At 41.0% G+C, this 26,864-nt stretch overlaps 1 protein-coding gene and 1 long non-coding RNA gene across 4 annotated transcripts in view; one reads left to right on the forward strand and one right to left on the reverse strand.

The window, feature by feature from the left end:
- Window positions 1-10,730, reverse strand: part of LOC144366183 (uncharacterized) — a 24,385-nt gene extending 13,655 nt beyond the window's left edge. The window contains exon 1 of the long non-coding RNA XR_013425105.1: window positions 10,421-10,730. This is a non-coding gene — a long non-coding RNA (uncharacterized LOC144366183). The remainder of the gene's footprint in view (window positions 1-10,420) is intronic.
- On the forward strand, window positions 9,733-26,571 carry LOC101959770 (glutathione S-transferase A3). 3 transcript variants are annotated; one of them, XM_078019890.1, is made up of 8 exons: window positions 9,733-9,909; window positions 12,569-12,676; window positions 16,184-16,290; window positions 19,086-19,137; window positions 19,706-19,838; window positions 22,831-22,972; window positions 25,066-25,197; window positions 26,055-26,571. In XM_078019890.1, the coding sequence occupies exons 3-8, from the start codon at window positions 16,204-16,206 to the stop codon at window positions 26,175-26,177; spliced, it is 669 nt and encodes a 222-aa protein (XP_077876016.1). In that variant the 5' UTR covers window positions 9,733-9,909; window positions 12,569-12,676; window positions 16,184-16,203; the 3' UTR covers window positions 26,178-26,571. The 3 variants fall into 3 exon arrangements, with proteins under 3 accessions (XP_077876016.1, XP_077876017.1, XP_077876015.1); XM_078019889.1 differs by lacking the exon at window positions 12,569-12,676 and having other exon boundaries at window positions 9,734-9,909; XM_078019891.1 differs by lacking the exons at window positions 12,569-12,676; window positions 16,184-16,290.
- Window positions 26,572-26,864: the final 293 nt, after the last annotated feature.

Genomic DNA, 26,864 nt, shown 5'->3' on the forward strand with positions numbered 1-26,864 from the left:
AGTATAGGGACCTAGGAACTCACTGAGAATCACACCTCCAAGATGGGCCACCTCCCAGAGCCTGATGGCCTTCAGAGAGGAAGGTACCACTGTCAAACTAAACAGCCCAGAATGCAGGGACAGTTTATGAAATTGCAATATGACTCAAAATTGGGCAATGACTAAAGACCGATTTGTTCCATAGCTTTATCCATCTTTATCTGGCACACCATTTATATTAGTTAGAAAATAAGAAGAAATATATTTTTAATTTAAGATACATATGCAGACTTATATATGGCCTTTATCATAACAGATGTCAAATATTTCTAATGTTTCTCCTGGTAGTCTGTGATATAAAAATGTAAAGAAATCAACATTTTTTTTTAATATTTACTTTTTAGTTGGACACAATATCATCTTTATTTTATTTATTTATTTTTATGTGGTGCTGAGTTTGGAACATAGGACTTCGCACATGCTAGATGAGCACTCTAGTGTTGAGCCACAATCCCAGCCCAACATTTGTTTTTTAATCCACCATATTCAAAGAGAGACTGCATGTGTGTATATTTGAGGTAAAGGTGGATGTCAACTTATCTGACTGAACTAGGGGGATTAGTTCAAGATGGGAGGAATTGTGTATGTTCAGTTTTCCAAAATATTCTTGAAGAACACATGTGTATTAGAGCTACTTAGATGGGACAGGGTGAATCAGCACAATTTTAATCTTTGTAGACGTTGATACATAGGCCTTTAAAGTATCTCACACAATATTTTTTCACCTTCCCTCTAAACTCCATAGTTGTTTGACTCTATGTGTCCTTGGGAACATTCAGTACAGTTGCAATGGTCTAAGTCAACAAGCCAACAAAGGAGAACTAATAGAAAAATGTTCAGACTTTAATCACAGAAATTGGTAGACTCTTCTCAAATATTATGTTTCTTCTAAATGATATCTACTTGATTTCATTCCTTATTTTATCTAATATTTACTGATCACCCATTGTGTTCCCCAAGTTGCTTAAGGCATGAGGGCTATCATAAAGCAAATCCTGAATGAGAGAAAGAAGCTAACATGTGATGATCCAGGCTAAGACAACACCAGCCAGAAGGAAGATGAAGGCAGGGAACTTGGTCAGGAACAAGTTTGGTGTGTTTCAGGCCAGAAGGAAGGAAGGAAGGAAGGACAGTGTTATAGGGCCCTGGGGAGGAAGCACTGAAGGATGAGGTCAGAGAGGTGGGCATGAGTGTGCTAGCCATCTATTGCTACACAGATTGCCATCAAATTTAGTGGATTAATACAACAAGCATTTATTATGCTCACAATTTTTAAAAATATTTTTAAATTGTAGATGGTCAGAATACCTTTATTATTTATTTATTCATTTATTTTTATGTGGTGCTAAGGATCGAACCCAGATCCTCACACATGCTAGGCGAATGCTCTACCGCTGAGCCACAACCTCAGCCCTATGCTCACAATTTGTGAGTGGAAATCAGGAATCTGGAAGCAACTTAGTGGGGGAATTCAGCTTCAGGATGTCTCAGGAGGTTGCAGTCAGTTTACGTTCAGGTACTGTCGTCACCTGAAGGATTAATTGTTGGTGGTCCACTTCAGACATGGCCCCCTCACTCAGTTCCTCCCTGGAAAGTGGCACCAGATCTCAGTTCCTTGATATGTCTGCTCTTCTTTAGGGCTCTTGACTGTCCTTGTGACACTAATGTCCCAAGAGAGAGCAAGACAGAAACTAAAAGGTCTCTGGAACCTAGCATTGGAGGCCAAACTCTGGAGGATGGACAGACTGAGGAGATGGCCTGTGGGGAGGGCAGTGGGGAGGAGAAGGGAAGCTGAGTGGGGCCAGCCAAGGAGGCTGAGGAGGCTGTGACAGTGGAGTGCAGGGTACTCAGGGCAGACAGCATGGCCTCATGAATCCAGGAGAGGAGTGTGAGCACTGAAGAGGGAAGACTGAATTGGGAACTTGGACACTGGTGATCTGGACAGGTCAGCTGCAGTGGAGTCGCAGGGACAGAGGCAGCCTGACTAGAGTGGGTGGAGGAGAAGTGAGAAGTGAGGAAATGGAGACAGTGGCTACAGAAAACCTTTCCCAGAAGTTGTCTCAAAGAGGACAGAGGTATGGGACAGTGGGCTCTGTCTGTAGATGTGGACAGGGGGAGGTTAAAAGGCTGGGCTGAGTTTCTTCTGTGGAAAGTCTCCTGAGAACTGTGGAGGCTGTGTACCTAGGACTGCAGTCCTTCCAGCCCCAGGGAGGTCACTCTGTGCTGGACAGTGCGCCCTCTGGTGCTCAGTCATGGAGGGACAGTTACAAGGACTTGCAGTGGCCTGGGCAATGAGTTTTCTGCAAGACAGAGATCACTTTCTGACCAAATTTAAATTTGTGTTGGAATAAACTGCCAAAAAGCAACTGAAAATTGCATCAGCAAAGGCTGAGGTGGAAAGTCCTCCTCACCTCCCCTTAACACTTTCTGGTGTCTTCCACCTCCTCTTCTCATTCCCTGTTCTCTTCCCCTTCCTCCCTTGGCTCCTCTTTGCTTCCTTTTCCACTGTCCATTTCCTTCAGTCTGTACTGATGCAGCTCCAAGCCCAGGAACACCAAGGACTGCTGTGAGAGCCTGGGAGAGAGGCGTGGAGCGGCTTCTCCCTCAGAGTCTGCAGAAGGGGACAAAATTGCTGTCACCTTATTTCAGACATCTGACCTCTAGAATATGTGAGAAAATTTTTTATACAGTTTAGGCCATGCAGCTTGTGAGAATTTGTTACAATGTCCATAGGAAACTGTTAAAAGAAAACCTGAGGCCATTTACGTTGAACAGTTATTTCCAGGAACAGAAGGGATCCAGACCCTGGCAGCAGCCCATAACAAGATGAGCAGAATGCCCTCCCCCAGGTACAGGTTTTATTTATAAAGAGAGAAAATGAAGTGACCTACAGAAACAACCCGAGTGGCTGCGGCTGGCCTTTGCCTTATGAGGTACCATGCAATGGTGAATTTGCCTCAAAGGGACATGGTCTGATTGGTTGGAAGCCTCTGATTGTCTGAAGCCTAACTGCTGTGATTGACTGAGACTCAGATCCTTGGTTGAGTCTGACAAAAATTAGAGGACTTGCTGGCAATACTTAATTATTTAAAATTCTAGAAAATTGAAACTAATGTATTGTGACAAAAAATATATCAGTAGTATAGCACGGTGCAGGATGAATTGATTTCAAAATGGCATGAGGAGGGCTGGGGATTGGGCTCAGTGATAAAGCAATTGCCTAGCGTGTGTGGGACACTGGGTTCTGTTCTCAGCACCACATATAAAAATAAATAAATCAGTCAAGGTCCATTAACAACTACAAAAAAATTTTTTTAAAAGGCATGTGGACTTGAATATGTTCACGTCTTGATTGTGATATTGAGTTAATGGGTGTAATCCAATTGTACTCTTAAATTATGTGCACTTTATTGTAAGTCAATTATATCCCCAAATTTAACAATGAAACTAACAAAGGCAAATGGAAAACTGCAGATTTAAAATGTATACAGTTACTCTACAGAGCATTCCTCAGCTCTCCATCTTTCTTGGCTACCTCTGTCTTCTCTGACATGTTTCCTCTTACTTACAGACAGGGTTATCTCTGTACTGTCCTAACGCTCTTGGCCACATTCATCCCCACCTCTCAGAATAAACTTACAAATATTCCTAACAAGTCAGAAAAAAAAATCTCTATCTCTGGTTGGTTTTTCCTTTGGCTATTTTCTTCTCTAATTTTAGTTCCAAAATTCAATTAGTCTATACTCCTTTCTCTGTCTGAATATTAAACTTTTATTTTTTAACCACTAACTATGGGTTAGTCAGCTCTTCCTTGCTATGACCAAGGTACCTGACAAAGACAACTTAGAGAAGAAAGGATTTATTTTGGCTCATGGTGTCAGAGGATTCAGTCCATGTCCAGCAGCTTTGTTGCTCTGGGCCTGAGGTGAGGCAGAACATCACAGTGGAAGGCAACGGTGGAGGAAAGCTGCTCAGCCCACAGCAGCTGAGGAGCAGAGAGGGTGAAAGGAACTGAGATAAGATGAACCCTTCCAGACACACCACTGCTGACCTGCTTCCTCTGCCTAGGTCCCATTTCCCAGTCAGTAGTCCATGCAGCCATGGATGGATTAATCCCAGAGCTTTCATGGTTCAATGATTTCCACAACGTCCACCTCTGAACCAGGAGACTTTGGGAATATTCCAGGTCCAATACACAAGAAAATCATTGCCAGGCTAGTTCTGTTAGTTCTGTTCTCTGTAAACCCAAGCCCGTTTCTCTTCCCATTTGCAACTTTCTCCCAGAGCTTCCAACTTTCCTCATTTCAGGGCTCATGTCTCCCTGTGGCCCTCTTCTTAGTTAGTGATTCATCTACCTTCTTTGTCAACATGATGGCACACTAATCCACCTAATCCTGCCTCATTTCACAAGGTCAGAACTGCACAAAATAAATAACAAGTTCCCAACCACAGCCCTCCCTCCCCAGAGCACAGCCTTGTGATGAAAGCTGTGAGGAGTTTCCTTAGTCTGACACCAGGCAGCAGAGGCGCCACTGGGCAGGGCAGCTTGGGTCACCCTCCAGGATGGCACCCCCAATGTTCCCCTCTCATGATGCTCCTTTCCTTCTCCTCTTAGATTCTCTCCCAGCACATCTCTGCCGTCTGTGTCAGTGTCTCTTCCCTCCTGACACCTTCACTGGTCAACTCTACCCACCCTGGACCTCCCAGCAAGGGGCCCTTCCAGACATGGTGCTCCTCCCCATTCTGTTTTCCTGTCTTCCAGAGATCCTTTTGTCAGGTTACCACTGGGAAGCTGTTGTGCAGGGAGGGGAACTTCATGGAGAAACATCCCCACACTGCAGGAGGGAGGCTATTGTGCACCTTAGGGGCAGCCTGGCCCCAGGCTCCTGGGATGTGCATGCACTGTTCTCTGCTATTCTGCTGCTCTTCTGCAAGTCCCATTCAGGCTCCCTTCTGAGGATCCCCTTATGTTGGTTGTTCCAGTGTTATTGTAAGAAAACATAAATTGAAGGAGACAGCATCAAAATTGGGGGCCATCTTCACCTCAATATACCCAGTGACCTTACTTTACAGATGAATGCAGTGGGGTCCAGTGAGGCTAAGATTTATCCTGGGGTCACATATGTGATCAAAAGTGGAGTCAGCCTAGAGCCAGTTCCTCTGAATTGGAGGCCAAGGCCTTTTCTATTTATTTATTGAGGCAGGAAGTAGTTTTGAGTCTTAATCTATATGTTGTTGCATTGGTGCAGGTTGGTACAATGGTCAAGGAGATGGACAATGTGTATACCTTTAACCTCATGGAATACACATTTTATTGAGAAGAGACAGAAAAAGAAGGAAGGAAGGAAGGAAGGAAGGAAGGAAGGTTGGTTGGTAGCAAGGAAGGAATGAGGAAAAGAAGGTGATTAAATATCACAATAATTAGAGCCTTTGATCAGAATGTGAAGAATTTTAAATAGGGACAATGATAGAGTACTTGAGGATCAAGGGCGAATGAGAGCTCTACATAGATAGTGAGGAAACCCCTCTGAGGAATCGAATTTGAGACATAAAAAAAGAGAAGCCAACCAAGTGATTCAAATGCCTTCATCTTCTTTAACACTCACCATAACCCTTTATCATAGATAATACAACCGTAAACATACAAAGAAGTGAAGTCAGAAACCAGAGTTTTGGCTAAAAACGGCATAGACTAATTCCTCCCCATTGTATCAGAATTCTACTATTTATGAACTTTCTTGAGGGGAAGGGATTCTCAGTTACAAGACAAGGGCAGTGGAGAAAGTAGAATTTATGTCCATCTTGTAAGAAACCCAGGCAATAGGGTGATGTCAATTATAGCAGAAGCATCTTTCTAGTGGATGCTTTTGAGGGTAATTGGCCCTAGTGTCCCCCAGGTAATAAGACACACAAGATTATACTCTGATGACAAAAGGAGAAAGTGAAGAAATAGACATTTTATCAGACTGAATCATCATAACTAAAACTTTTATTCCCTCATCTCCAGTGACATCCACTCCTGAATCATGACCAGGCCATGGACATAGGTGGGCATACAAATGGCTGGATTTGGTTTCTGAATGTGATGAAAACTACAAAATGAGCAGATTATTATGTGTCTCATGCCCTTTTCTTGCTGGATTTAATGTACATTTACAGATGGTTATAATCAAACTCTTCTGTATGTGACAAACTCAGAAATCTTACCCTATTCATACCAGGTAGAGAGTTGCTTATGTTTAAAAGCCTATAATGCTCTGGAATGAACAAGAAATAATTTTCTGTTCCTACTCCCAGTTGTAAGACAAATTTATAGAAACTCCAGGAAAAAAAATGAGAAAGTTAAAAGATGGAGAGAGCTAAATGCCTCTGATAAGGGTATCTTGTCGATGGTATAAGTGGATATTTGAATACCAGGTGATGCCAAATCAACACGCATAAATCGAAGACATTCCTGTATATCTGTGACAAATCCTCTGAAATGGAAATGAGGACAACCACTCCATTCACAATATCCTCAAAAAAAAAATACTTGGGAATCAACCTAACAAAAGAGGTGAAAGACCTATTCAATGAAAACTACAGAACCCTAAAGAGAAAAATAGAAGAAGACCTTAGAAGATGGAAAGATACACCTTGTTCATGGATAGGAAGAACTAACATCATTAAAATGGTGATATTACCAAAAGTACTCTATAGGTTTAATGCAATGCCAATCAAAATCCCAATGGCATTTCTTGTAGAAATAGAAAAAGCAATCATGAAATTCATCTGGAAAAATAAAAGACCCAGAATAGCAAAAGCAATTCTAAGCAGGAAGAGTGAAACAGGCAGTATAGCAATACCAGAATTTATACTACAGAGCTATAGTAACAAAAACAGCATGGTACTGGTACCGAAACAGGCGGGTAGACCAATGGTCCAGAATAGAGAACACAGAGACCAATCCACAAAATTACAACTACCTTATATTAGACAAAGGTGCTAAAACCATGCAATGGAGAAAGGATAGCATCTTCAACAAATGGCGCCGGAAAAACTGGAAATCCATTTGCAACAAAATGAAATTGAATCCCTTTCTCTCATCATGCACAAAAGTTAACTCAAAATGGATCAAGGAGCTTGATATCAAATCAGAGACTCTGCATCTGATAGAAGAAAAAGTTGGCTCTAATCTCCATCTCGTGAGTTCGGCTCCAAATTCCTTAATAGGACACCTATAAGTTAAAATCAAGAATCAACAAATGGGACATACTCCAACTAAAAAGTTTTTTTCTCAGCAAGAGAAATAATAAGAGAGGTAAATAGGGAGCTTACATCCTGGGAACAAATTTTTACTGCTCACACTTCAGATACAGCCCTAATCTCTAGAGTATACAAAGAACTCAAAAAATTAAACAATAAGAAAACAACCCAATCAACAAATGGGCCAAGGATCTGAACAGACACTTCTCAGAGAAGGATATACAATCAACCAACAAATACACGAAAAAATGCTCACCATCTCTAGCAATCAGAGAAATGCAAATTAAAACCACCCTAAGATACCATGTCACTCCAGTAAGATTGGCAGCCATTATGAAGTCAAACAACAACAAGTGCTGGTGAGGATGTAGGGAAAAGGATACACTTGTACATTGCTGGTGGGACTGCAAATTGGTGCGGCCAATCTGGAAAGCAGTATGGAGATTCCTTGGAAAGTTGGGAATGGAACCACCATTTGACCCAGCTATTCCCCTTCTCAGACTATACCCAAAAGACCCAAAAAGAGCATACTACAGGGACACAGCTACATCAATGTTCATAGCAGCACAATTCACAATAGCTAGACTATGGAACCAACCTAGATGCCCTTCAATAGATGAATGGATAAAAAAAAATGTGACATTTATACACAATGGAATATTACTCAGCACTAAAAAATAACAAAATCATGGCATTTGCAGGGAAATGATGGCATTAGAGCAGATTATGCTAAGTGAAGTTAGCCAATCCCTAAAAAACAAATGCCGAATGTCTTCTTTGATATAAGGGGGGGCAACTCAAAACAGAGCAGGGAGGAAGAGCATGAGAAGAAGATTACTATTAAACAGGGACGAGAGGTGGGAGGGGAATGGGAGGTGGGAGGGAATGGGAGAGAAAAGGGGAATTGCATGGAAGATGGAAGGAGACCCTCATTGTTATACAAAATTACATATAAGATGGTGTGAAGGGGAAGGGAAAAAAAGAGAGAGAGAAATGAGTTACAGTAGATGGGGTAGAGAGAGATGGGAGGGAATGGAGGGGAGCGGGGATAGAAAGGGGATAGGAAGGGCAGCAGAATACAACAGACACTAGTTTGGCAGTATGTATAAACGTGGATGTATAACCAATGTGATCCTGCAAATCTATACACGTGGGAAAAATAAGAATTCATACCCCATTTGAATCAAATGTATGATATATGACATGTCAAGATCAATGTAATGTTTTGAACAACTAATAAAAAAAAAAAAGAAAACCAGAGAAACTCTGTGACTTCCCACAAAGAATCCAGAGCTAATACGATAATGATAGGCCACAACTTTAATCATTACAAATAAATTCTTTCCTGATTTAAAAAAAATGCATTTAGGCTAACATTGGAGCTCAGAGGCAGAGCATGTGCTTAGCATGCTCATGTCCCTGGTTCAATCCTCAGTGCCAATCACTCAATACTTAGTCTTCAGTAAAACAATCTTGGCACAGTGTGCTCCAGGAAGACAAAGATCCCCTTCCCCATAGTTTATAGTTCACTGCAACCAAATGAAAAGGGACCATATCAAGATGGTCTAAACCACAAGACGTGCCTCTGGGGAGCTGATTCTCCTCCTGAGGGGGGAAAAAAAAATCTCTGTGTTGTTCTGACCCAGCCCTACCTTTCCTAAAGGACTTTTTTTCCTCCTGTTCACGTTCTGAAACCACCAAATCTTCTCTCCCCTGTGAGCCATGATTCCTGGGAATGAGCCTTTCCAGTTCAGTGGGATTTCCTCTGCACAACAAGAAACATTAACTATAGAGATAGCCTCATCTGTGTGGTCTTGGGTGAAGATTTTTTGTGACAAAGAGAAAATGATAATACAGAAAACTAAATGGCTTCAGAATGGTCAAAAAGAGAAGAAAAATCCTTTTCTAAGCTTTAGAGATTTTACTGGTGTGGTAAAACAATACTTCACAAAGTTTGAGAAATCCTAAATGTGTCATTTTTGTCTCTCGACCTGGACACCACAATGGATTTACAAAATACATGACCACCTGATTGACACAGAATTTGTGCCATCTTGCCAATCCTCCCTGGATGATGCAAAGCTGGGGCACTGACATTCTTTTTGTTACTACAACCTCAGTCCTGCTTAACCTAAATAGTACTCAGTTGGTATCTAAACTGCTACTGTGTTCCCATGTGCAAATTTATTCTGCACCAGAATAAAATTGTGTTTGTGATTATAATTTCTTGGCTTACATGCCTAACCTCACAGTGTAAATTTCAAATCTGTCTAAATCCTTGCATTCCATTCATGAAAACTGGGCAGATTCCTCAAAAACCCCAATCCTCACTGACAGGCAGAGAGAGTAAAATCTGTCTGAAGTGTTTTGGTTAAACTTTCTTTGCCAACCCTGAAAAGCAACATATTAACCAACAGTTTTCTGATAAGAAGATGACTTGGCATTTTCCTTCTAGTCCAAAAGAGAAACTTGTGGTCGCTGAACACTTTGCAGGTGACTTTTCCTTAATTAGACTCTACTCTTTACTGGGAAGGAGTTATTCCAATGAATAAGTAGTTCCTAAACACACTAAGGACTCTTTCCCGTTGTGGTGTTGTGGAGCTAAGAGGGAGCCAACCTTAATAGGTAAGTATTGATCTAATCAATTGTCCTACATTTCTTCACCTGCTCATTTTTAGATACCAAGAAAAATACATTAAAATATCTGTAGCTACAAACAGAAGTCTGTCTTGTGTTCACATTAAGTCTTCTTTTTGTGCTTAGCTGACAGTTCAATAACTATTGATTCAGTTCCTGTTGGATACATGTTTACAGAAATGTTGACAAGAAGAATTTAGAAAACTAGGGCAGGAGAGTTTCATGGAGCTAGGAACAGAGAGAAAAGAGAGATGATCACAGTGCAGACCAACTGAGTCTATGAACAGCGAAGAGGGATGTAGGAGCTTATGCTAAAGGGATTTTTTATATATATATAAAAGTCATCAACACACAACTGTGAATTATGTTACTGTAATACAACTTATCCTGTGAACATCAAAATTAAGATTTATTATGATACAGAAAAAGTATCTGAATACCAGAGGAACTAGACTTTATTTCATTCTTTACTACTAATTAACCAGATGACAAGTCTTACCTCTCTGGGGTTCACCATCTCATGGCAAGACAGGAGAATGATTAAGGTTAGTTGTCTCAAACTTGGCAAGACTACTCATTTGGCTGAGTGTGGGGGGCTGTCCTGCTTATAGAAGGATATTCAGAGGCGTCCTGGCTTTGCCCCACTTGATGCTATAGCACTTCCTAGGCCCCCACAGTGTAGACCTTGAAACCAAAAAAACCTCTCCAGATATTCCCACCATCCTCAGTGCAGGTGAAGCAGCGCCACCTAACTGAGGATCACTGGAAGACAAGACATCCAGGTGCTAACACTCAGAAGTCTACATGCAAAACAGACAATCACTGGAGTGTGTAACTAGTTTTTTAAAGCAAATGAACACTTAGGTGGAATGCATGAGTCATTAGAATTGGAATTTAAAAGCCAGCATTATCTGCACAAATATTAATATTGGGAAGAAGGAACGTTTCTATAAAGGAGAGACTGAGTTTCAGGGAGAGTGTCTGAATATCCAGGTGTCAGAGAAACCAGGGTCTACCAGAATCACAGAACCTAGTGCAGCACCTCTGGGGGAAGATACTGAAATGACAATGAAGAAAGTGTCTTGCAAAAGGCTGCAGAGCGGGTTTGGAGAAGGATGAGCTTACTCCTCTTCCTAACATGCCTACATGTCTGAAAGGCAGAAACAAAGCTGCCCAGGGGGGCAATCCTTGTGTTGGAGAGTGTGATTCTTCCCTCCCCTGGAGATGTTAGCAACTGCTTGATGGGGAAGTGCTCTCTACCCATTTCCTTTTCTTTGATAATCTGGCTACCTGTCCTTTGCCCTAGACTCAGTTCTTGGATTGGATTTCCCAGAGACCCATAAAGTGAAGTCATTTCCAGAGTCTTTCTGATCTGTCAGGTGTCTATAATGCTGTGTCCCTGACTAGATTTAAACCCCTTCAGGGAAGAGACCAAGTCAGACTGGCACCTTGCTCCCTGTAGTCATCATCCTTGCTTGGTACAGAAACTGCTCCAGAGTTCTATGGACAAAACAGAGATACAGTTAGATGGATAATAGTACATGATGGGTGGATGGTCAGTTAGTGGATGGATGGAAAGAGAAAGATTCATGGGCTACCCAGTGTGTTCAGGTGCACACAGATGTGTGCCCAGGAACTGGAGAAACAGTGAGCATCCATGTATTGAGTGCCTACTACGAGTGTATGCACATTATTTCAATTTCTGAAAAGTCCTCAAAGTTAACTGTAATTCTATGAATTTTCAGAAAAGAAAATTGAGAGTCAGAAAATTAAACAATCTCAGTTCTTGGGTTTTCACATCAGAGGTTCCAAGTAAGACACAAGACTTAGTGAAAGTGAAAAAAGAAGAAAGAGAAAGACTTTCACTTTCCAAGAGGCTCAATTAAAGAGAAAGAAGGGGGGTGGAAAGCACCCTCAGGGGAGAGAGAGGGGAAAGAAACAAAGTACTTTTTTGTGTCCCAGGTTTTACTTGAGTGGGAGGAAGATTGTTAGAAGGTCCCACCCAGATATTGCCTCTGGATTGACAGATTATAGTACCTGACAACAAAGGGCAACTCTTGGTCATCTTGGCCTGACTGACAGGTCTTCATTAAATCTAGCTTTATAGAATTTAAGGTCAGGGGGCTGCAGTCTAAATCATCCTGCTTTTCTCAGCCTGAAAATCTCTGGTGTGTGTTGTTTGTGTAGGTTTTGTTGAAGATGTCTTAGCAGGTAAGCCCTCTGAGCAAACATATCCTTGCCCTTTGCCTTTTGGCCCTCGAATTCATCTATCTTCCTCCATTTGTAGGAGGAATAGAGCTGAGACCAGGCAAAGGTCCTGATTTAGCTATCTTGTTATCAATTGCAGCCCCAGTGAGGCAGGGCTGTTGATGAACCATGTTGTTCTGTATTGAGTATTTTCCTAATTCTGACCCACTGTTCATGCCTAACTCTTGCTTAACAGTCATAGAGGGGACATTCACAAGTAGGCACTAACTATGTATGAGGAAGCTCCCACTTTCTGTGCACCCAGCAAAGCTTCATGGGGACCTCTGTCCCAGCCTGGCCTCTGGAAGCCTCACATTCAGTAGCTTGAGAAAGTCACTTAGAAGAAAGAGCACCATAATAGAGCCTTATGTAAGGTAAAACTCACTTCCCTGTGTAACAGGATCCTTAGTCAACAGCTGGAGAAAGCCCAGTGTAAGGATTTGAATCATTTGAATCATGTGACTCTGTGAACCTTTGTTCTGAGCAACTGAAGGCACCTGGCAGCTGGGTGAGTTTCATTCCTTCCCTTGTGCTGACCAAGCCTCCTCCACTTCCCTCCTGATAAAGAACAATGGACTTCCTAACAGACTGAGAGTTGATTCAGTGTTTCTAAAGGAGTTTATACTTCATAAAGTTTAGATTTTTGTGTGTCACCTTTTAAAATGTGGATATTTAAAACACTTTGATACCTAAAATTCAATCACACACAATTTTTCAGAAGTACTTCTAATGGTAAAGACAAGTATATTTTTGTGTTAAACTCAATGACAAAATTTGCAAGAAGACAGAATGTTTTATAATAGAACTTCAGATGAAATGTAACCGTCTTTCCTTGAAGTCCTCTCATTAGGACTCTTGCTTTCAGTGAGTGTCCTGTGATTGTATTCACACTCATGACAGTAAAGTCACCTCAGTTCCAGGAGCCACTTATTTTCATTCTCTGATTCTTCGCTGTGCTTCCCCCCCGCCCCAAGCAGCCTGAGACACAGCCAGGGCCATTGAAGCTCCTTCACTGGATGCCATCAGTGTGTCTAGTACCACTTACAATGGCCATCTGAGCACACACATGCACACACTCGTATGCACACTCCATACACTTAACTGAAGTGACACCCTCTACAAACATTACTTACCCTTTCCGCACCCTGATATTTGCTGTTCCTTTCTGATTCATTTACAAAATTAATGAGTCTCACAATCCACAGAAGGATTGCTTTGCATATTTTGAAAATCAATGACAGAAATTCAAGCCTAGACTTTGGTTTTGAACAAAGGTGAGTTTGACCTCTGGTCCATCACTTCATATGGGCAAGTTCTTATAGAAATCACATCATCCCCAACTATGTGATGATCACATTCTATGAGGTCCCTTGAGGATTAGTTTCTTTTTTTCTTCTTCTTTTTTTTTTTTTTTTTTTGAGAGAGAGAGAGAGACAGAACCCAGGCCGCACGCATGCCAGGGGAGCACGCTACCGCTTGAGCCACATCCCCAGCCCCAGGATCAGTTTCTTTTAGGTTAAACTTGTGATAAATTTGTGACATTTTCAGGGCGTGGCTAGCATTGAATCATCAAGTGAATGTAGCACCATCCCTTTGCTAGATCACACAAAAAGCTGTAGAGTGTGGCATTCCAAAAAAGAAAGGAATCAGCAACCTCTGCCTCTGGGAGGAACTGGGACCTTGTGAGCTATAAGTGAACAAATCCTGAGCCCTCATTTCTACTTCTGATGCAATGCAGCCTAACAGCCAAAGGACTGAACAGTGACTTTGCTCCTCTTGGTCCTTGCTGTTGGTGGCATCCTGATTTCAGAGCCTTCACAAATTCTCAAGGCCTTCACCTGTGTGGTTCTAGACCCTCCTTGTTATTGTTCCATGTTGTGATTTTTCATGTCCCCTGGTGACTGTGGTGTGACTGGACATTACATTTCACTTCCATGAGGCTCAGTTTCATTAACTGAAGAGTGCAGACTAAATATAACTGGTGCCCAAAGCTGTGTGAATATCAAAAACATGATGTGTCAAATGAGGTTTGTATTGGGGTAGGTCCTGGCAGTTTTCAATACATTTTGGTTCTCTAGTTCTTTCTGTTCCCACTAAAATCTTCCACCATCCACAGTGACCATGAGCCTGCCAAGAACAGTCACATTTTAACCAATGGGGACATGAGACTGGTTTGTTGCATTATGAGGGTGACTACTGATGGGTGACCATTGGACCTAGGAGTACATTTGAAGAACTTCTCTGACCCTGCCACAAAGGAGGCAGGTCCTTCTTCAGTGCAGCCTGCTCTACCATACACCTTAAAGTACCTCTTTTGATATGATGATCTGGAAACCTTTAATCCCTTTTCACTGCTTCCCCTGGAAAAGGACAGTGACTCAAGGAAAATTGCTAGGGAAAAGAAAAAAGATTTATTGAAAATGTAGCAAATCAAAGGCTACTTCCAACAAAGACCATGTTGCATAGGATTACAAGTGCAAGGCTTCTACTGGGAGTTGTGAGAATTGCAACACAGAAGCAGGTGCCAGATTAGTTACACATTCCAGTGTACTTAAAAATTTGGGGTGGCCTGCTTTTATGTTGCATGAATTGCTGTTGGCATAGGTCACAGGATGTTCTGGGTTCTGTAAATTGAAAGAAAATTTGCTGATTAGAAAGTCATATGTTCTTCTCTTTTTAGTTACTTTTCCCAGGAATAGCTCCTTTTGCATTTTTAGGATACACAAATTTATTTCCCCCACAGATCAGGTGAGATGGAAAAAGCATCTTTCCCCTGAAGGCCAAGGGGGTGATAACATTCTCTGAAGAACAATTTTTAAATCCCTTAGGTGGCCTTGGTCAGAGTTGTCTTCTATTTGCAAATTTAACCTAAGACTAACAATGTGTTGCCCAACTGCCGGGGGTTTCTGTTCTTGCGACTAAAAGGCTCAGGGGTCACTCTAGTTAAACTGGGCTAACTGGGCTGCACGAAATAACCACACAAGAGACACAAAAACCTTTTTCTTTCGGGTTGCTGTGAGGGCTCCTCTGACCTTAAGGATCAGCAGAAAGAGAGAGAGGGAGAGCAAGGGCTGACCCCTTTTATTGAGGAGAAGCTATTCAAATGAGGCAAGGGGTCAGGTTTCAGGGGGCTGAGTCTATCTTCATGATGTCCACTGTCAGCAAGTTGACTGACACCTGGGTAGGCCACACCCAAGGGCATAGTAAGAGGAGGGGACACACACAAGGCACTTCCATGGAAAATTCTATCCTAAACAGGGCAAGGGGTTATATTACAATGCCGCAGTCTTGGCTGGGCACAAGATCACAAGCCACTCACAGCTTTGTAGATTCAAACAGCAATTCTTTATTCCCAAACTCGCACCAGCCCTCTACAAACACGTTCTGGGGAAATTCAAGTTCTGCCACCCAATTCACGTCCCAAATACTTTCTGAATTCCACGAGAACTCAACGGGAACTCAGGCAGCAGGATACGCCCTATTCCCAGCAGGAATAATCTTAAACCTGGAACTGCCCTAAACCCAGATTGTCTTAAACCCTAAATTTGTCTTAAACCCGGAACGCCCTAAACCCAAGTAGCAGGATACTTCCTAAAACCTGCAGGATACACCCTAAACCTGGATCCACCCTGGTCCTTGAGCAGGGTCACCTTTCTCAAACACACATGCAATGTCACAGCGAATTTCCAAGGCAAGTCCATTTAACATGGGGTACGCTGGCAAGGAAATTTCGATGTGTCATTCCTACTTGGCAATGGCCCTCAGCATTACAAAGGAACAGGTGAGCATAGCTTCACCCATGGGGCTGCAGCAAGACACACCCATTTCTGTGACTGAGCGCCTCAGCACCCAGCTGGGGAGTGTAACTCAGTCATCCATTAAGGTTGGCCTCCCACACCCAACTTTGTGAATCAAAAATTAGTCATTTTTTTAAAGCCAATTAAGATCAAGTGAAGCTAAAGGGTTTGTTTAGATTTTGCCATAGTGACAGTTTCATTCGCTCACACACATTTAGGAAAACCCCACACTGCTATCATGGCAGGGAAGCCCATTCTTCACTACTTTGATGGACGGGGCAGAATGGAGTCCATCCGGTGGCTCTTGGCTGCAGCTGGTGAAGAGGTAAGTTCTGGGTCAAGTCATTTTAATTTGGATCTAATACTCACTGTTATTAGATACTTTCCTCACATCAGCTACGTGATGTTTCTTACTGGTTACCATGTCATGAGTTGTGCTTTAAACAAAACTGCCAATTATAAGAAATTCACAGACATAACCAAATACATTGTCAGTATTCTCATCAAAGAGGATGAACATTAACGAAAAAAAATATTTCTCAATTTGTGGAAGTTATCTGGATTTGTGTTTAAACAAACTGTAGAACATAATTTATAAAACTTATAAAAATTAGAAATATGATCATTGACTGAATGTTGATGATAGTAAATTGTTATTAATGTTTTTGGTGGGATAACATGTGATAGCTATTTTTAAACATAGTTCCTATATTTTAGAGAAACTAATTGAACTATTTAAGAATGAAACACAGTTTTGTGTCCTGAACAATGGGGACGCAGCCTGAGAAACCTGGCACTGGACAATTTTTTTGTGCAAACATTATAGTGTGTACTAACAGAAAACCAGAGGGTGTAGCCTACTATATTGTGGGCTATATTGTGTGGCCTGTTGTTGGTAAGTCACACACCTGTATGCCATGATACTGCACCAAATACTCTAGGCAGTTGTAACACAATGATAAGCATCTGTATATTAAAACCAAAAACATGCACAGTAAAAGTATGGTATAAAATATGAAAAACATGACACTTAATTTCAGTACTCTACCAGGCCTAGAGTTTACAAGGTCTGGCAATTCCTGCAAGTGAGTCCGTGAGCAGGTATTGAGTCAAAGTGAAGGCCCAGGTCACTACCTAATGCTGTAATTTGGACTTGAAAAGTTCATAAAGGCCCATGTTTTAAAGGTGTGTTCCTAGCCTGACGTACCATTGGAAGGTAGTGGAATTATTTTGAGGTGGGGCCTAGTGAGAGGAGTTATATCTGAGGGCTTGCTTTTGAGGGGATACTGGGAATGCAGCCCCTGTGTCTCTCTTGATTTCCTGACATCCAAGAGGTAGTGGTTTGCTCCCTCATGAGTTGCCTGCCATGATGTTCTGCCTTGTCATCAAGCAACAGGGCCAAATGACCAGGGACCAAAAACTCTGAAACAGTGATAAGAAAAATAACCTGTCCCTCTTAAAAGTTGATTATGTTAGGTATTCCTTAAAATAATGAAAAGCTGATTTAGCACAATGCACATTTTATGAATCTGCACACACAGGCTACACTCAGTTTATTAAAATGTTTTCCTTCCTCAATAATAAATAAACCTCAGTTTACTGTAAAATTTTTATTTGACAAACTTTTAATTTTTTAACTTTTGACTCTTTAATAATAACACTTAAAACTCAGACAATGTATTGTGCAGGTGTATAAAGTATTTTTATTCCTTATTCTCTAAGCTTTTTCCATTTTTATTTTTTATTTTATTGTATTTTAAAAGATTCTTCTGTTACAAGTTAAGAAGCAAACACAGATTCAGAATTAATAATATCACTGTCTTCTACCTCCCCATGGTGTTCCACTGGAAGGTTTTGGGGGCAGTAACAGGCATGGTCCTGTCCCCTCCCATGATCACAGTACCTTCTTCTGGTCTAGCTACTAAGGACATTTCTGAAGCTTCTCCTGTGGAGGCATCACTGTGCAGAAATATGTGCATGGTGAATTGCTTGGTTTGCTTTTTTTTCATTATATACATTTGCTTGGAAGCAGATAATGTATCATGAAAAGTCCTCTCTATTAAGGAAACTTAGTCGTTCATTCGGAGGTTATGTTTTCAATTTTTTTAAAAACAAATTTTGTTATAGGCTATTCTTAGTGATCACAACTTTTTTTGTTGTTTTGTTTTCACAGTACTGGGGATTGAACTCAGGCCCGTGTGTAAGATAGGCAAGTGCTCTACCACTGAGCACTATGCTGCAGTCCTCATGTTTTCAATATTTTGGTGGAACTTATGGAGGTCTACAAAAGCTTCTACTAAATGCTTCACTGAGTTTTCTTAGGGATTCTTCCTTTTCTTCCCTTTAGTTTTCTATTCCCTAGCCTCTTCTTCAACTATGTATTCACTAATCAATGAAACATTTTTAGTTCCTTTATAGTCTTATGGCATCATCTTTGTGTACCTAGTCAGTAATTGACTGAAACATTGTTATGGGGCACATGACTGTGCATGAAATCTGGGGTGAGATTTCCTTTAAACTATTACCAGAGAAGAAGAGTGGGTGGGCACCTAGATGAAAGTCTGTTGATACCAGTTGATAATTGTTGAAATTGGTGAGGGATAAAGGAGCAACAATATACTCAGTTGTTTATTTTTATGCATGTCAGAAATTCCCATTTAAAAAGATCTAAATTCTACCATATAAGAAAATGAATGCAATTATACTCAAATACACACCACAATTGTGAGGTGGGCAGGAGGGAGGAGACAGTAACAAACTGCCTATTAACCATGGAACTCGTCATTCAACATAATTGTGTGGACACCTGTAAAGAACCAGGTTTTGTAGTAGGTCCTGGGGATACACAGTGAACTAGACAGATGAGGTCCATGCCCTTGAGCAGCCCATACATCTGTGATGGATGGGATCAAGCATTTTTCAGGTTGTGAACCATTCATTTTTCCGGATAGATGTACTATAAATTTCCAGATAGCCTTGACCAGATTCTTCCATGTATATGTCCAGTCTCAAAAATCTTACCCCTTCATATCACAGGTAGACAGGAGTGATTCAAGCTGACAAGCATGCAAGGCGATTGAGTGAACTAATCAGGACTCATTTACCTTTTCTGCTTTTCAGTTTGAAGAGAAATTCATGAAAACTCGAGAAGACTTGGAAAAGTTAAGAAAAGGTAAGAACAAATATCTTAATGTCTCTTAAGAGGGTTCATAGTGGAAGATTGAAAACCAGACAATACTCATGTATTCGTGAGGATGGCAGTGCTGACAGAGGAGAGGTAAGAGAGTGGTTAAAATGTTAAGACCTGGCAACTCTCTGGGGACTAAAAAAAGGTGAGGCCTTTGTGAATCCTTGCTAAGGAACAATCTCAGGGCCCCTTGCATGCCCTCTTCTTGCCTTTTTTTATATGCTGAATGCATTTGGCTCCCGACCAGTTGCAGGCTCCCCACATTCTTCTAAAATAGCCCTGAAGTTGGGCTAAATGCACAAATATTCAAGGACACACAATGTTTATGGATGGATGGGAAATTAAAACAGCTGTGAGATACGAGGCTAAAAGTAAAGCAGTTGAATAAGTAAAAGAAGAAACAAAAACTAAAAATAAAGTGGTGGGTTACTTAAAAATTTACCAAGCAATATTTTTTCCCCTTTGCATCTTCAGTCATTTTCACAACTGTTCTACTTTGTGAACACGTCTGACCCACAGACATTTCATTCTGTTTGTTTTCTCTTTCCACAAGATGGGAGTTTGATGTTCCAGCAGGTGCCCATGGTGGATATCGATGGGATGAAGCTGGTGCAGACCAGAGCCATTCTCAACTACATTGCTGCCAAACACAACCTCTATGGGAAGGACATAAAGGAGAGAGCCCTGTACGGTATATTTTTTATTTTAAATCAACAGATAACATGGGAAGGATTTAGGTCGTTCCTTAAGTGGGATAAACCATGGCTGGGGGATCATGAATAGCACCAGGCTGACTCTGGGCATATTGCATAGTTTCTTTAGTATGAATGTGTAGAACACTCATATCCACAGTGATAGAATGTAGACTAGTAGTTTCTGAGATCATTTTGGGAGGTATTTGCTGTGGAGATGCAGGAAGAGTAAGCATGGAGTGGATTCAGGGCAGTGTCATGTAGAGAGGATGCGGTTCATGGAGTTTTGCAAATCCTGAGGAACTATGAATTCAGGAGGATGGTAGAATCCTGATTCCATTTGCTTAGCTTTAGAGGTTAAACTCTAGGCAATAGCTTGGGACAGGGAAAGGATTTGAGTGTCTAGACTTGAAAGCCTGTGAAGGAAATATCTGAAGCACCTGATTTTCCATTTCCCAAAAGTACAAGACTCACTGGCAGGGACCTAAACTACCCTCTTCTTCTACAGATGGGTCAACTTGATGAGGGCTGGTATGAGTCTGTGTCAAGACATGAGGGTGATGCAAAGCATTTCATGTAGACTTGAAGAAGCCCACTGACTCAGCACTGGGGTTTAGGTCTCCTCCCACCTTGACTGGAACTGCTTTATTGAAAATAACATCTTGTTTGGAACTGTGGAAAGTTCCTCAAAAAGTTAAAGAGTTACCAATAACCCAGCAATTTCAGTACTGGGAATATACACAAGAGGAAGAAAATACATCCTGAGTGGTATTTGTACATAAATGTTCATAGCTCATTATTCATAATCCCATGAAGTGGAAATAAATTAAACATGCAGTGGATGAATGAATGAAGGAAGGTTCTCTTGTCATACTGGAATAGTATTTGTTGTGCAAAGAGATGAATTAGTAATGCATGTGGCAACATGGATGTACCTTGACAACATTATGTCACATAGAAGAAATCAGACTTAGGAGGCCACATATTGTATGGTTTATCTAGCATGAATGTGCAGAACACTCATATGCACAGGGACGGAAAGTAGATTAGTGGTTTTGGAGCTGGTAGGAGAGGTGGTATACATGTTTTTGTAATCCATCCAGCATGGTAAAAATGTTGTGGAACTGGAAAGTGTTAGTATTTGCAGATTTCTGTGAGTGTACTAAAAAATTCACTGAATAGTAGACTTTAACTGAGTGACAATTATGGTGTGTATATTTGTCAATAAAACTGCTTTTTAATAAGAATTTTGGAAAGCCTGTTTGAAACAAAAGGAATGAGGCTCTCATATACTATACACATACTATAACTATATAAAAATTGCACCAAATCTTGGGTGGGGAACCTCAAGAAATGAATTCATGATCAGCATTGGCAATAGTACATGGAAAAGGCTAGGGAACATGATTTATGAAAAATAATTGGGAGCACGTGATTTCTAACATTGAACATGGAAATGATCCTGTGCTTTATGATAGGAAGAGCGAGGGAGAGGGACTTGTCTGAGAGACTGGGCCAGGGGCTCTGTCTTGAGTTTACCTATGCACAGAGAGCATAACCTATATGTATTACCAGTGTTTACAGACACCAAGTGCTGAGGGCCATTACCAAGTAGGAATGACGCATCGAAATTTCCTTGCCAAGCGTACCCCATGCTGCTTAGAGGACATTTGATGGGACATTGCATGCATGCTTTAATGAGGTGACCTTGCTCAAGGACCAAGGCAGATCCGGGTTTAGAGCTGATCAGGTTTGAGGAAGTAACCGGCTCCTTGAGTTTAAGGCGTTGCCAGTTTAAGATAATGGGTTTTAGGGAAGTTGGAAGTTGAAGATTATTGCTGGGATTAGGGTGTTCCTGCTGCTTGTTCCCGTTGAGTTCTCGTGAGATTAAAATGGGTTTTGGAGATAGCCTCGTGAAGTAGGTGGTTGGTGCGGGAGACGGCAGAACGCGTTTGCCCCTGGACCTGTGTGGAGGTGGTGTGAGAGCTGGAATAAAGAATTGCTGTTTGAACCTACAAAGCTGTGAGTGCCTCCTGATTCTGGTGCCAAGCATTGACCTTGGCAACCAAGTTCTCTAAAGACCTTAATTTAGATGTCCCAGTATACTCTTTGAAATCGTATGTGGTCAGGTGTATAACAAAAATTTAGACATGTCTTCCCTGTAGATTGCTCTAAGAAATAAATGTTAATCTATAAATAAAACCCAGAAAATTGTAACTGGATTTTGAAGGGAACGTACTGGAAGTGAATTATTTTGCTATTGTATGGTGCTCTCTATTTTCTTGGATTTCTTTTTTAAAATTGATTTTTAAAAAAACAAATGATGGTGGAATGCATTACAATTCTTATTTCTTGTATACAGCACAATTTTTCATATCTCTGGTTGTATATAAAGTATGTTGACACCAATTTGTGTCTTCATACATGTACTTTGGATAATGATGTCCATCACATTCCACCATCATTGCTAATTCCCTGCCCCCTTTCTTTCCCTCCCTCCCCTCTTCCCTATCTAGAATTCATCTATTCCTCCCATGTTCCCTCTCCCTACTCCACTATGAGTCAGCCTCCTTATATTAGAGAAAACATTCAGCATTTGCTTTTTGGGGATTGGATAACTTCAGTTAGCAGTATCTTCTCCAACGCCATCCAGTTACCTGCAAATGCCATGATTTTAATCTCTTTTATCGCTGAGTAAAATTGCATTGTGTATATATGCCACATTTTTTTATTTATCCATTCATCCACTGAAGGGCATCTAAGTTGGTTCCACAGTTTAGCTATTGTGAATTGTGCTGCTATAAACATAGATGTGGCTGTGTCCCTGTAGTATGCTGTTTTTAAGTCTTTGGGGTATGAACCGAGGGGAGGGATAGCTGGGTCAAATGGTGGTTCCATTCCCAGTTTTCTGTTTTCTTGGATTTCAAAACTATAAAATCTGGGACAGAAGGCATTTGACAGAATACTTGTTTTTTTTTGCTTTCAGAATTGATATGTATACAGAAGGTATGGCAGATTTGAATGAAATGATTATTTATTACCCATCCTTTGCACCTGGAGACAAAGATGGAAGACTTACCGAAATCAAAGAGAAAGCAAGAAACCGTTATTTTCCTGCCTTTGAGAAAGTAAGTGGAAGCTGTTTTACTTTCAGGGCACCTTCTAAACTGAAGGCTGATGGGATGAAGCTGGGGCAGCCCAGAGCCCTTCTCAACTATGCTGTCACCAAATACAACCTCTATGGGAAGGACATAAAGAAAAGAACACGGTTTCATGTATTCTTACATCAACATGGGAAGGATTTAGATTATAGCTTGGGTGAGAAGGACCAGGGTAGGGGGATCATGACCAGAATCAGGCTGGCACAAACACTAGCTTTCTCTTTATCTGAGAAAGGCTTTACTATTGATGGGAGAATCCAGTGGAAATAAGGGAAGAGTCACATAGAACAGGATGCAGCACATCGATAGAGTTTAGAGGGTGTCTCAGAGTTTCAAGAGCATTTTAGTCCTAACAGGTTATCTTAGCACTTAGGACTGCTATGTAAACAATGCTATAGACTGGAAGGTTAAACATTATACATATATTTCTCATAGTTCTGGAGGCTCAGAAATTGCAGATCAAGGACCTGATGGATTGGTGTCAAGCAAGCCTTGCTTCTTGGTCCATGAATGGCTGACTTTGGGCTATGTTCTCCTATGGCAGATGGGTCTAAGGTCTCATTATATGTGCAGTAGTGCCATTCCTGAGAACTCTTCCCACAGGACCTAATTATGTCCGAAAGCCCCACCCCACAGCATTGGGATCACAACTTATGAGTTTGAGGGACTCAGATATTCTTTCCATAACAGAAGCAGGAGAAAAATAGTATCTGGGATTCCTTGAACATTGACCTTCACTTCCAGAGGGCCTTCTTCCATACTGATTTAGTACTCTGGCACTCAGGCATTGTGTGAAAATAGACTGGGAGAAAGATTGCACTAGTGATACCAAGTTGAAAGTTTTAATTACTGGGAATCAAACTAGAATGCTCTATGTACAGAATTCATAGTATAGAATTAGCCCTTGGGAGGTGGGGAGTTTTGAATACACTGGAGGTAAAATTAAAAGAGTGCTCTAAATTATAGCATAAATTTGATGTTGTGTTTTGTTCTTGTACCAAGCAATTGTTCACACTTCTCTATGTATACTTAATCTGATAGGGTGGTTGACAAAATATTTTGTTTAATTAGTTGTGCCATGTGGTTTTTCTTTATGCTTCCTCATTTCAATTTTGCTGAGATGTTTGAACAAATTTCACATATTACTCTCAAGTTTCTTTTGTGAAAATGTTAATACATTCATAGAAATTAAAAGAAAGTTTAAAGAACCCATAAATACACACCTCTGAGATAGTAGAATTTATATCTTATGATGTCCACTTTATCATGTGCCCATCTCTCCACTCCTATCTTGCTGGTCAAACATATTGCTTTTCCCATGCATTTCATACTAAGATGCAGATGTCAGTGCAGTTCACGCCTAGATAATGCAGCATGCAGATTGCAACGTAGTACTCAAAGCCAATGTCACAAAAGATATAGTGATTGAAGTTTGTTTTAGATCCTACACACATAACCAGCAAATTAAGAAAACAGACAAGAGGAAAAACAGATACTGAATTGATACACTCATAGGTGCTTATTAAAGTGGACACACTGGGGCTGGGGGTTGTAACTCAGTGGAAGTCCATTTGACTAGCATGTAGCAGGCACTGGGATGAATTCTCAGAACCACATATGAATATATGCAAAATAAAGGTCCATTAACAACTAAAAAATATATTTTAAAAAAAGTGGAGACTGGAGAGAAAAAGAGAGCAGAGGAGAAAGGAACATCCTGAAGTTACTTGCTGTGCCATTTAGAGTGTAGGGCTCATGGAAAGGCAGCACAACAGATGTCACACCCTTGGCATGTGTGGAAGACATAGGTCATGGTAAAGGGTGTGAACAATGCAAGAATGTATGAAGGAGAATGAAAGGATCATGCTGGATTTCACAGAGGAGAGAGCAGTGCCCCACTTCTCACTCTCCCTTCTGAGTCAGGGACCTGAAGAAAGATCTGCAGCTCTAATCTTCCCAGGAGGCAGCAGCTGGGGAGAGTTGAGCTCAGAGGCTATGGGACAAGCTGGGGCCCCAGTCTGGCTATGTGTGGTCATGACCTGACTCCTCCCATTCTGCAGGTGTTAAAGAGCCATGGGCAAGACTACCTGGTTGGCAACAGGCTGAGCAAGGCTGACGTTCTCCTCACTGAACTTCTCTACCACACAGAAGAGCTGGACTCCACTGTTCTGGCCAACTTCCCTCTACTGAAGGTGCTCTCTCTCAATTCCTCACAGAGGCCCACACCTCCCATCAGGAATCTAACATCTAAACACTGGGGCTGGTGGTGTTCTGACTTCTATCCATCTCTAGGCTTCATCCTCCCTTCCCTGGACTCCAGAAAGTTCTTCTAGGCTCTGATTCTGTGGAATGAAAAGAATCGTGCTATGCAAGGACATTTAAAGTGGATGCTTCTCTAAGAAGTATATTTAGCTTGGATAATAAGTGAAACCAAGGGCCCAGCTTTCTCCTCCCAGCCCCTATTCCATTTGGGTTCTAACCATGACTTCCTTGAGAATCCCTTCATCCCATGTATGCCCTTGTCTTTCCATGATGAGTGGGTTTCCTTCCATCTGTTTTCCTTCCTCCCTCTCAGGTTCTGAGCCTCAGACATTATATTTCACTCTGCAAACCCCCACCCCCCAACAATCCCATCTTTATCTTTCAGTGTGATAATTTGTAGAACCTGCCACCTGGATTTGCTGGTCTCTTTCTATGGTCGTTTCTAACTCAGTTTTCCCATATCTTCTTTTCACTCTGTTTGAGTGATTCTTTTATCCACATGTGACAGGTACATGTCACATATTTTTTCTTATATCATACAGTAGCAATGAATCTGCAGGATTAAAGTGTAAGGCAGATGAGAAGAATGCTGGAATGAAAAACAGTTTTAAGGACAAGTTGGGGAAATTGTTATTGAGCTTTATTTTCTAGCTCTTATTTTATTTTTTTCTCATTCAATGTGTTTCCCAGACAACATGCTGTGTTGGTGGAGGGATTCAGACTTCCTGGTTGTGTTAATGGGTGTTGGTTTGGTCTCCACTCTGAGGCTTGTTCTTCTGCATTGCAGGCCCTGAGAACCAGAGTCAGCAACCTGCCCACAGTGAAGAAGTTTCTGCAGCCTGGCAGCCAGAGGAAGCCCTTTGATGATGAAAATCATGTGGAAGCAGTAAAGAAGATTTTCATTAAATGAGGCTGACATGGAGACATAGCACATACAATAGTGGGCTTTATCCAAAAGATGATCTTGATTACTAACAGGCTAACAAAGTTTTCCAAAATTTACGTTAGAAATAAGCTATGCAGACTTCTTTGCAATGCAGTCTATTTGGTGTTAGTGAAGTTTATAACCATGATCACTTCCTGGATATCTCTTTAAATTTGAATAGAATGAGAAAGTTTCTTAGGCTTGATCTATTAAGAAAAATTGCCTTGTATCATCTCTCATGAACTATCTCAAAGAAAATTAAGTAGAAATTTTCATCTGACACTCTGCTTAGGCAAAAATATTTTTTTTGTTTTGTGTTTTGCTACCTTTCTCACCAAAACACATAAAAACAAATGTATAAAGAACCATTTTCTTTCAAGTTTTTTCCTGTTATTTGTTCAACCTATATTTATGTCTAGCATGAAATATTCTGCGTTCTTGGAGCCAGATAATCAATGATGAAAAAAAAAAACTGATACATTCTCTACACTCATGGCAATGGATCTAGTGAGAGAAACAAACAAAAAACAGATAAACTAAACTAAAATCATACACAGCATGTGTATCACCTTCCTAAGGCTGCCACAAGAAATTCCTACAAACTTAGTGGTTTTAAATAATGGAAATTCATTCCCCTACAGTTCTGGAGCTAAGTGGGAAGTCCAGGTATGA

This window comes from Ictidomys tridecemlineatus, chromosome 8 (assembly GCF_052094955.1).
Source record: "Ictidomys tridecemlineatus isolate mIctTri1 chromosome 8, mIctTri1.hap1, whole genome shotgun sequence".
Lineage (NCBI taxonomy): Eukaryota > Metazoa > Chordata > Mammalia > Rodentia > Sciuridae > Ictidomys > Ictidomys tridecemlineatus.